Source organism: Platalea leucorodia, assembly GCF_965183815.1.
Source record: "Platalea leucorodia genome assembly, chromosome: 5".
In the NCBI taxonomy this organism is placed as follows: Eukaryota; Metazoa; Chordata; class Aves; order Pelecaniformes; family Threskiornithidae; genus Platalea; species Platalea leucorodia.
Window position 1 is genome coordinate 4,366,851 of NC_138827.1, and position 12,078 is coordinate 4,378,928.

A 12,078-nucleotide genomic window follows, 5' to 3' on the forward strand; every position below is an offset into this window, starting at 1 on the left:
GTCTCTAAGTTTATTGGCCTGAATTGGATTTATGTTGTGCTTACAGTGCTTATAAATTGTATCCAATTCACAGCTTTGCACACTCTGTTATTTGCTGAACAGATACGAACTGGTCGGAGGCTGCGCCGGCAGCTTCTGCAGCCTGGCACAGGCGTAACCGGGAGGCAAACATCTCCATTGCTGTCAGCTGGAACGCAATTCAGATCGTGCCCAGCAGGTCCTTCTGTTAATTAGGTCTGTCAATTAAAGTGGTGGTGTGCCTAAAGTAAAAAACAGAACAAACTTGTCTTTTAGGCAGCCAGCTGACATCACCACTTGGATGCAAAAACAATTTCAGTATTTTTTGCAGTATTTTCAGTGTATTCTTACAGAAATATTGTCATCAACATTTTCAGCAAAGGAAAAGCTTTCTATTTTTTATACTTTCTGTGGATCATACCTTTTCACCTAAAAAGAGGAGGGAAAGCTATGAGAGAAATTACCTGTTTGAGAGAAAAATTATATATTTTAATTTTTCATAAAAAACACAAGTTCTTCATCATTCTTGTGGGCAGATAATAGCAGCTTGCAACCGGAACTAAAAGAAATGTTCAGCAGACATAAATTTTTGAACTTTTAATCTAGTGGCTTGATATTTTTTGACTGTTTCTGATTGACAACACCTTACAGTATTTGCAATTGAGAATATTCATTCTTTTCTTAGACTTTTAATATTACAGTACATATAGCAATTCTTTTTCCAAATTTTTAAGAAATTGCCAGAGATGGTTGACTCTGAAGTGTGTTTGAGGGAGAAAGGGGAAGATATCTGTAATAATTTATTGCTTGCAACCCTCCTGGATGCCTGTTATGATACATGAAGAGAGAAACTGTGCTGAAGACAGCTTTAGCACAGGCACTACTTTATGCAACTGAATTTTAAAATAATGTATCAAATCCTTAATATCCAGCTGTCATTCTAAGAACATGATGTTTTCCTGCTTTCTCATGGCCTGCTCGTCAAAGCTCTCTATTCTGAGCCTGCTTGGGTTTTGTGTTTTTCACAGGCTTCAAAAACAGGATTAAAAAATCAAATACAGCAACTGAAATAACCAGTTTTTAGATGGGTGATCCTTGCTCCAGTCACATTTTTAAGATGTCACTGAAACAGCAGCCTGTAGTTGATGTATGTACTGAACTTAATGAAGAGGGAATGATGTTCTCTTTCAAAGTGTCTTTCAAAGTATGAAAGCCTTAGAGATCTTTTGGGATACTCAGAATTCACCAGTTTAAACTACTGAATCTGAAACTCATTTATTGACCTGTGGTTGGAAAAATATTTTCCTGAGTCTGCATCTGCTGTTACTACAACAAAACTTATAATATAAGATAGGAACTAGCCTTTTTTTTAAAAAAAGAAAGGAAAGTACTGAGTGATGAATCCAATTTGTATCTCTAAATGTTGTTTCGTTAAGGAGAAATGTTTAAGAAAATTACTGTCCATATTTTCATCAGATCTATAGGATATTAATTTAAAAGATTCTTGTGAGACCCTGAAAGGGCAAACTTTTGTGCCAGGTGATCATTCCTTTAAGGGGGTGATAAATCCAGAATGTGAATGTGTGACAAAAGATGAGAAATTAATATTTCAGATAATTCACTGTGAATGGTACTTATAACTAATGGCCAGGAATATAAAATAGCTTAGAGGACTGATTTAACTAGCTCCTGGATCGCTCTACTTCTGTACAAAGGCACCCACTAGACCATTTTCCTGGATATAACTTCTGGACATTTTTGGAGGCTGACGCTTAGAAGCATCCATTTCTGCAGCTGGTCTGAAAGACAAAATAAAAAATTCAATAGAGCCGTGAGACAGGACCATGGGAACTCCTTAGAAAAGAGCTGAACTTTAATTTTCTCAGTCAAATGAAACCGAGCTAGACCACGTCTGAAGCACTGATGAGTTCAGGCAAATTTTGCTGTAAATCATATATGGAGTATCATATTTTATGTCTGCATACTTTCTGCCTCGTAGCTGGAGTGGAAATAGAGATGTAAAATACTTTCAGAAATTGTTGTTCTGTAGTACTCTTTAGTGCTGACAAGTTGAAATAATCACAACTGTAGGCCACTTGAGTGTTTTTTGTTTAAGTAAAACTGAACATCAGTCAGTCTCTCCTCTTCGCTCTCTCCTCTCTCTCTCTCTTTCTTTTCCCTGTTTGGCACCAGGCCTTTGTAAAGGTCAGTAGTGATTGACAGAATATTGCATTTGTAGAGTTAAATTGGCATAATTACATCCTGGAGATCAGGTGTTGTGAATACCAAAATTAAAACAAGCTCAGAAAGAAGCTGAAGGAATTGGTGGAAGGTGAAGAGCTTGGCAGCTGTTAAACATGATGAGGCTTAATACAGCCTGGAGCTCATGAAATAGCCATTCATCTGAAGCCAAGAAAATATATTCAGGGACAGTAGCATCCATACATGCCTTATTTCTTTTATTCCTCCTTAAGCATCTATTGTTTGCCAGTGTCATCATTATCAGGATCCAAGTCCACAGTGAGGGTCTACTGCCCATGTACAGGTATTCCTAGCCATATATACCTCTGGGGAACTTGTAAGTCAAACAGTACTGAACAAAGATCCAAAACTACCTGGGAGAGCAAGACGTTTGCCATGCTCCAGAATGCCTATTTATGCTTATCAATTTTGACAGTAAGTACTAAATTATTGTACAAATACAGATACGCTTTCCTTAAAACCATCTGAAGGAGCTAATAATGTGAGTAACGATTTTCTTCCTGTCATTCTGTAAAAAAAGAAATCTCTGCTAAACAGTTTGGCCCATTCAGTATTTTCTACCCAGGTTGACCAGCTTCAGGCAACTTCTGCATTCAATAGCTTCACTTACTTTGGCATCAGATGGTGGGGGTAACTTAATTTCAATTTAAATTATGATGCTTTCTTTTGGACTTCAATCTGATATTTGTTTCAATGCTCATTCTAATATTCATTTTGGTATTGGACTCTGAGGGGAATGATGTTCAGTTGATGTTACAACTGTAGTCGCTCAAGCTAGGAATTGGAGAGCTGGTTTGCAACTGGGCAACTGCTATTTGTGCTGAAAGACTGCAGAGATATGAAAACATTTAAATTTGCTGTTCCATCTAGGCACGTTTTTCTGTTCACTAAAGTATCAATTCTCCAATCTAACAGCTTAAAAGAAACGTGTGACTGAATCAGCATAGCTTTCCTGCTTTTACTGCTAGCGTTACTGCCGAAGTGAGCAGAGTGCAGGGTTTGGACTACAAAGTGCTACCAAGCTGGCAGCACAGAGATAAAGGCTTCCTATGGCATTTCCATTTGTGGCAGGATTTTCTGGCATCAGTTTTTCTGATGGCTGATGCCCGTTTCCCCATCACTTGCCGTCCTTTCAGGAAATGCAGTTATTCTCACATTCCTGTATTTCTTCCACATGTGTTCAAAAGTCGAAATAAATAACTGACTGATAGAACTTAATGTGCTGTTCAGGGGACTTTCTGGGGGAGATTGGTTCTTACAGGCTTTGAAGAACGGGCAAATACGAATATTGGCATTTAGAGGGTTGTTGGGATCTAAGGCGGCACTCATTGAAATGTCTGGGGAAGCTCGTACCTCAATAGTTTCAAGTTATCTATAAACAGAAGCAGACATCATCATCTCCTTTTAAGCTGGGTCACATTTTCAGGAATTTCTTCATGGCATAAGATAAATGCGCTGCCTTTTTTTTTTTAAAGAAAAAAAAAAAAGCCTGACTCTCCTGTTCAGCTGATCCATAGCAGCTTGCCTCTAGGAAAAAAAATGGTTTATAGTAATTTATTTCTAATTCCTTTACTCAATACCTGAGTGCTCTTCTGATTTTTTTGAAAAAAGGTTATCTCCTGTGTCTATATTACCATTTTTTAGGTAATGCAGTTATCTATCTAATGTCTTTAAATATTACAAAGTACCTGGAAATAAAATGAACAGGTGAAAGTAGCTATAGCCTATCTAACCCTTCTTCTTTTGAGAAGAAGCTATTCTGAGTTTTAGTATTCATTTGATTTGGGGATGAGATCAGGTGCTTGGTGAAATGTGCTGAATTTATCCTTCATTATGCTATTGTAACTGGGACAAAATCTTTAATCTAAAAATATATTCCCTCTCCTCAACTTTTCAAATTTTGTGTTTTGATAAATTGACGCTTTGCAAGTACTTCATTGCTTGGCTTCTGAGACTTGAAGTGGGACACTATCCCGTTGTATAAATTAATCATAAAGGCATGCTAAATTTTCCATTATTTTGTTGCTAAGGGAAATGTTATAGGGACTGGGAAGGTGGGTGGAGAGGGGTGGTGAATGGGAGCGCCTGTGAGAGAGGAGGGTGAATATGCCCATTCAGGTAACCACAGCCAAGTGATGCAGGAATGTCACCTCTGACAGGTGAGGTGAAGCCTCCACAATCTCTCACGATGGTGTTAATGTTTGTCAGAGCTTGCTCTGTCGAATCTTGTGTCTACAGTTCCTGTGTGAAGATTGAAGTGAGGACAGTTTGAGCTGGGAGAAAAGTTGAAAGCTCATTCCCTGCTAATGAGTTCATCATTTAACTGGGTTAAACTTTGCTAACCTGCGTTGTTGCAGGGGGGTGGTTGTTAAATTTTCCCCTAATGAATTGGCAATGTCAAGATGTCAAGAAATCCATCCAGTGTATGTGAACTTAAGATCTGCGTGGAGCTGTTTGAGTATGTGCTAAAAAATAAAGTCACTGCTGGTGATGAAGTGCCATCAGATAACCTGAAATGCGTTTTAGTCAAAACCGGGTAAAAGAAGTCATCAGTCCTTCATGCTAAAGGTTAAATATCTGCTTCTCTTGCTCCAGCAATATCAAAGTGTCACTTTAGAGCACTTTCATTGAAGCCTCGTCTTCAGAGCAGCCTTCTTTCCCTTTGATTGCTGCGTCATTCCATAGTGACCTTTTGGCACTAGATCCCCCGGACACAGCTTTAGAGATGCACAAATGACGTTGTCTCTCTCATTGTGTACTTTTGACATACTTTCTTTTATCCCTTCTGTGGATAAAGAAGGGATAAAATGTAAATTAATAAATTTGTAGTACATCTGTAAATCTGTCATGTAAATCCATCATATTTTAAAGCCAGTATTTTTGCACTTGCTGCATTCCCAGCAATGGTATTGATGATCTCTGAAATATATGCTTATGTTTATTCCAGCCTTAAGTGGATACCAGTTTTTTGCCTAATACCAAATTATAAATGCAGCTTTAAGGGTCATGTAAGGCATCTATTCTGCAGATTATGCCATTTATTTTTAAAATCAAAACAGCTGAAAAGTAGTGGGGTTTTGCATAATGTTTTGAAAATGAGCTGCGCCTCTGAAATTACATTTAGGAGACAAAGCTTTAGTAGGTAAAAGTGCTCTTGATGATGGGGGTGGGAGTAAAGAGGGGAGGGCAAAGGTGGAAGTATTGTTTGAGGATTCACTGACTTGCAGTCTGGTATTTGTAATAAGACAGTAATTTCAAATATTCTGCTTTCAAAAGAGATGACTGGAGACTTAGTAAACAGGTATGACACTTGCTATGTAATAATCTTTGTAGTCTCTTTTGCATTTATTTACCAGCAAATTTGAGGAATAACATCACTTTGCTTTTTTTAAGTCAGCAAGGCAAATTTCAAAAATAGATCTGTTTTCATTAACTATCTTTCCTCTGAATAAAATTTATATAATTTATAATTAATAATTATTCTTAAATATGTAGTTGACCTTTACGTTTCCAGAACAAGCCCCAGAAGGAGCATATTTGAGTTAAAACTCTTCATCAAAAATAATGTAGAAAAGTCATTACGATACAGCTGTTTACAGCAAAAAGCAGTGCAAGCAAATTGCTACGATGGTGCACTTCATGTATTACATGCATTCTGGTTTTGTGTAAGTCAAATCTGTGTTAGTAATAATACACAGCTTTTGTCTGGCCATGAAAAGAACATATTTGGGGTGTTAGAAAACATAAAGAAATGAGAGTGAGAAAAATTGATTCTGAAGTTAATGTCCTGGATCTGACAGATGAACACTGCACTGAATGGTACCTGCTTTAGCAAGAAATTAATTCTGCTGTAGGTATCGTGTGTTTGGATTTACGGCAGTAGTTGAGAACTGGGAAGTGACTTCAGTCATGCTCCGGTTTCTCTGATCCTCAGTGGAAACACAGTATCATTTGTTCCATGGACTCCAGTGCTTGGCAGTAAAATAGAAGAATGTAAATAAACAGGACTACATTAAAGCATCCCTCTCATTTTCTGAATACTAGGACACGGGTCATAGCAGGACACAAAGTAACTGAAAGAGGTTGATTTCTGGTGTGCTGGGATACTGCTTGTGGCTCCAGAACTACTGAGCAGATTGCCATTTTAGATTTTTCCCTCTTCTTCCATCAAGAAAACAAAATCGCTAAAGGATCATGTAGTTGGTTAAGGAAGCAAAGTCAGCTATACTTCTGTTGTTGAGGAAGAAGCTATGGCTAATAAAGGAGCGTGTTCCTAATCCTGCTTTTCAATTTTCATCATAGGAATTTGATGAAAAGTGCATGCCAATAATAAAGATGGGCAAAATTATAGGGAAGTGTTTTCAGCTTTTCTGAAATTACTTTCCCATACCTTTTCCTCTAACTTTATTTTCTTTACACAGGCATTTTTGAACGCATCCAACAACACTTTAGAGAATGGGTTTTTGCAACAGCTATTCTGATTTTTCAACTCTTATACTTCTTGGTGACTTACAAACGTTTAGGTACAAGACTGTCCACATTTGTTTTTCACAGATCTCCCGCTTCAAATTATTATATTCAGTAATGCTCTTTTGGGTTTTTTTAGAACTATTCCAATTCTTAATTTTATAACATCTGATGTTCTCCTATGCTGTGTGAGCTAAAATTCTCCCCGCCCCCTTTCCTCTTTGTGCTTGCTAGGTAATGAAGGACATTTGCCTTTGTAGTCTCTCTTATATAAATATTCCAAAATGTTTATTTTCGCTCCTAGCCAGGATTATTGGTAGTTCTGAGGAAATTTAGTAACCTGCCAGTTGCTCGGATGAGTCATAACACTGTAGTCCTGTTCCTCTGCATTCATTGAAGATGCCTGGCGTGTTTGGCTAGTTCATGGCCGTTATAAATCTTGGGGTTTGCTGCATTCCAGTTTCTATAGTTCTCTTTCATCTTTCTAATAATTCTTAGCAGTTTATTTAAACCTACACAATGTGACAAAGCTTTTCGCCCCCTGAAGTGGCTGCACTGAAATGACAAGTTAATTGATTCATTTTTACATGACTAAGGTTTGCAAGAGGCTTTGAGCCTTTCTTGATGTGGGGTGCTGTACTCGGTGTGCGTAAGCTGTTTTACTGTGAATATCTAACTTAAATAGCAGAGTGGTCAGCACTCCGCCCAATACAAAGCTTCTCACTGTGTAGAACAGTTGAATTTTGCTGCCACAAGAACAAAGATCCTGGGGCTTGCCAGTCCGTCTGTAAAAAAAGAAGAGAAAGAAGAAAAGGGTGAGCTGGAGCACAGATCCGAGCTTGCCAGTCCTGCCTTGAGAATGACAAGACAAGGACGGGCTACTGCGTCCAGCAGTCACTGCCGCGCGCGCAGCCTGGCTCTTCCATCAGGGCCAAGCAAAACAGCAGATGTGGCTTTCCCCACGCAGACGTAGCAGGAAGGAAAGTCCTCGGCGGCCCCGGCAGCCTGCTGGCCTGCGCAAATGCCCGCTTGGTCTTCTTCCGGAGCTTATGCTCGCTGCTGTCTTTGCAAACAACTCAGGGTCAAATTTTCAGAGTTGCCCAGATTTTGCTGTCTCAGTTTTTGGAAACTCTTATTGAGGAATGTTTAAAGTTGTCTGCAAGTTCTTAAAAATTCAAAGTGCCAGGAATTCACCTCTTAGTGATGGAAGAGTTGGGTGCCCTAACATCTGAGAGCTTCAGATGTGGCTTGTTACTCCCTGCCCACGCTGCAGGGGTACATCATGTTCTGAAGCTTTGCTTTGCAAGGAGTAGTACTTCTGTAATCAGCACATGATGAAGAGATAATTTAAGCCTTGAGAGGTTATAAGATTTATGTTGGAAATGGTGAAAATATATTCTGAATATGAGTTTGTGTTTGTAGACAGCAAGACTTTTTCAGGGCAATCAACTCTTTGATTTACAGTTCAGGCATTGGGCAGCAACTGATAGCAGAACCTTTCAGCACTCGGCATCTGTCAAGAAAGTACCTCATGTTTTTAAATCGATTTGTGTAATGAGATTTATTGTGACCTTATAGAAGTAGCACAGAGAAAAACCTCGAGTAGAGCCTTCTGCATCTTCAGAACCTGCTTTCCTTGTGCGTACGCACTGCAGCTGATGCCAGACTCCCTGGGAAAGTGGGGAGGTGGGTCCACAGCAAGTGAGTGAAACTGTGATTGTGCCTCGTCTTTCTGTCCCGAGGTTTTACTACACTGCTCAATAACTAAGGAGGCAAGCTGCCTATGAAGAGCATGATTTCTGAGGTAGCACAAGGCTTTTGCCCTGGAGTCTTTAGCAAAGATATCTTTTTCCTCTGTATTTCTGACTGAGTCTGTTTTGACAGAAGAAGAGCTGACTTTTTATATTTTCTCTGTGTTTACCAGCATGTGTTTTATGTGCTTACATTGCAAAACTATAAATCCCAGAATAAACAGATGACAAATTCTAGAGTGTATTTTAACTTAGGTTGGCTGGTTGCAGCAGTGTCTGTACCCGCAGAGAGGAGCATTACCTTCCAATCCCTTGCCTGCGCCAAAGGCATCTGCTGAGAGGGGCAGCATCCTTCCTTCCCCACAGATAACTGCAGAGGTCTGAAAGCATGAGGTTGGATGGTATTGATTATCGTAATTGTCTGCTGTAGATCAGAAATGTTACAAGTATCTTGAGGGTATGGCAAGCAGTTTTCTTTTTGTCCCTTGTGTGCTTACCCAAAGGATGTGGATTTTTGTTCTTTCTCTCTACACAAACCAAAGATTGTCTCCGAAGTGCTGCATCAAAGCACATAATTTAGAAAACTGGCTGGTCTTGTGTTGAAGACTGCAGGCTTGGGCAGTACCCCAACACCCTCTTGGCTATTTCCAGTTTAGTTACCCTCAGTGCTAGGTAGCCATCCATATCTTATTTCCAGATTGAGTTTGTGACACATCACCTACCAGCTGTTTAGCAATTGTTATCTCCATGTTAACTTACCCATTTAAAGGAAGGAGAGAGTCAGCCTTTTGGCATTAATGGAGCTAAGCTGACTTTAAGCTGAGCATTGCACCAACTATGTTTTAGGGAGGAGTGGAAAACCAAAGGAAATGATGGCCCAGCTATTTCTGTTAATGGTTGTATGAGCCACCTGTACTTTCTCTAAATTAACTACTTCACTAAATTCCAATTTGATGACTTGAATGGTGACTGTTGGGGTAAGTATCCTTGAAGGGAAGCAATAACGTACAGTAAGTAGTGACAGCAGTGTCACTCTTCACTTTTTCATGACAGCAGACAAAATCCAACAACCTCGTGCCCTCCTGGTATTTCTCTTGGTTTAACGTGAAATGGATAGGGGTATTTTTTAGTGCCGCATTTTTGCTATCTGATCTAGAGTTCTGCAAAAGCTAAGGTTCTGTATGAATCTCTGATTGATTATTTAAGAACAAACATTGAATTATGTCATGCATGAAAGTGTGGTTTGTTTTTTTTTTTCCTGTCAGTAGCCAAATCTGATATGCCTAGGTCTTGCTCTGTTCTGTGGATATAAGTGAAAAGCTTTATCAACATAAGCTGATTTAAGCTAGTGGCAAGTGTGATTCCAAAATTTCAACCAGAGTTCACAACAGGTACATACTGATATAATGTAATTGAAGTTGATGCTCTTGTACCTGTTTGTGCCACAATTAATTTGTTTTTATAATTCCCTTTCCATGAAGACCGGTCCCAACTGGTTATGAGCGGTATTTTGCCAGCCTCGGTCATTTGCATCCCGTCAGAGACTTTTAGCAGTGCTCCAAAGTAAGGCGTTGTGGCTCTTCAAAGGCAGAGCAGGCAGTGCCAGCAGTGCCTGGGAGCTGCAATGCCAGTGCGGGTGGCAGGGTGAAGACTCCTCCTGCACCAACCTGGGAAGCTGATGGTGTATCTGCGTCCTCCTCGTTCCTCTGCCTCCTATGCGATGGGCAAAGGTGTTGAAAAGGGCGAGTGTGTTACTGGGGGACGCAATAGCATTGTTTTAGTGCATCATTTAGGTTGGTTTTGGGCTGAGATGATAGTTTTTTCCTATTACCTCTGTATTCTGCTAGTCTTGTGCAAGTGGTAGAAATTTTAATTTAAAGGTTTTGGCTGCAGATGAGGGAGGCAATACGAAATAAACTTAAGTTTTATCTTTTTCCCTTTAAAGATTGCCTATGAATGTCTGTAGGTATAAAAATGTCTTGTCTTTGATTGGCGTCTACTGCTGGCAAGTGATTGTCCTTCCAAATGGCCTCCTCTTCTTGTATATGCACTTGTACTGGCTTCATTTGTGAAATAGCCATGTACCTGTCTCTTCTAACTCTTGTTTTTCAGTGCTTCTTAAAAATCATCCCTGAAGGACACTCCCTCTTTTCCTTTCCTTATTGATTTTGTTTTCCTCTATTATGTTGCGTTCCCTGTATACTTTAGAGAACGGGATTATCCCATTCTTACATTTTTAGGTAGATGGGCTGAAAGGCTCGAAATTCCCACAAGAAGCTCCCTTATTCCTGCTGTGCAGAAATAATGTTTGGAACTGCAAATCATGAAGAAATATTTTCTATAATTTTTAAGCAGGATTTAGATAGCTCTATCAGATAGGCTCCAATACCTTCCTCTGTCTTAGCAAGGACTTAACCTCCACCTTCATTGTTTATTTTTGGAAAGAGACATCAGAGTGTGTGTGGAAAACCAGTGAAGTCACGTTTTCAGTCTCATGCAGTATCTTAAATAAGCTAATGGGTTATTGTTGTTTCAATTCTAAATTCTCTATTGTAATTTCTGTTGGTTTTGGAGATCATTTTGCTTCTCATGGTGTTTATTATCCATTTTGAGAGCAAAGATACAAAGATAACAGGGCAAGATATTTTGTAGCTTGGTTTCTCCTGCTCAGTATTTTTTAACAGCATCCCTTAAAATAGAAATGCAAAACTATGTGTCCTACTTTCCCCTCACTAAAATAGATGCCTTTTGTTAATTTTAGATACAGCAGAGCAGGATATGTAATTAATGATATCAAAGAGTCCATATGATATTCAACAGGGTCCTAACATCAAGGACAAAAGAAGTGTGACAACAGCTGTCCCTAATGATTTGGTTTGTAAAATGTTTTCTTTTATTTCAGGAAGTTGGATGCTTTCATCTATGATGCAGCGGTGCTGAATTACAAGGCTGGAAGAGATGAAGGCTGCAAACTTGTCACAATAGGGAGCGGATACATCTTTGCCACTACGGGCTATGGAATAGCACTTCAGAAAGGATCACCTTGGAAGAGACAAATTGATCTAGCCCTCCTTCAGTTTGTTGGAGATGGTAGGGACCAATCTTTTTTCCTTTCTTTTCTTTCTCTATGTATGCACAGTTAATTCAGTTTTAGCAGCTCTGAGCCTTTCACTGCCATTCTCTTAAAGTCTTTAAAAAAACTAAACAAATGCGAAACAAATGACTAAAATTATTTCTCGATGCTGAGACAGGAATTCTCTTCCACTCTGTTCTAACTCACCTCACCGCCAAGGACGTTTGCATCTATTTTCAGAAAGTGTTTTCATATACATCGCAAAGTAACGCTGGCCTCAATATTAGAGAGCATTTCTAAATTTATTTATTTACTTTTTTTTATTTTTGCCTTTGAGCAGTTCCTGAGGAGTTTTTACTTGGTAGAAGAGTTATCTTTCAGCATGACGGTTTTGCTATTTAAAAGCGTTTAGTGCAGTTCTGAACTGGTGTGAGTGATCCCTAATCTAGGATGGATTAATTTAAACTTCTGGTAAAAGAATGTTTATGGAATTGAAGTAGGGTGACT

General features: G+C 39.1%; 1 protein-coding gene across 1 annotated transcript in view; it reads left to right on the top strand.

The window, feature by feature from the left end:
• GRIN2A (glutamate ionotropic receptor NMDA type subunit 2A) overlaps positions 1 to 12,078 on the top strand; it is a gene marked incomplete at both ends in the record, with an annotated part of 190,226 nt that overhangs the window by 162,359 nt on the left and 15,789 nt on the right. Inside the window, one exon of the mRNA XM_082313177.1 lies at positions 11,401 to 11,588. Within this exon, the coding sequence (XP_082169303.1) occupies positions 11,401 to 11,588 (188 nt within the window). The remainder of the gene's footprint in view (positions 1 to 11,400; positions 11,589 to 12,078) is intronic.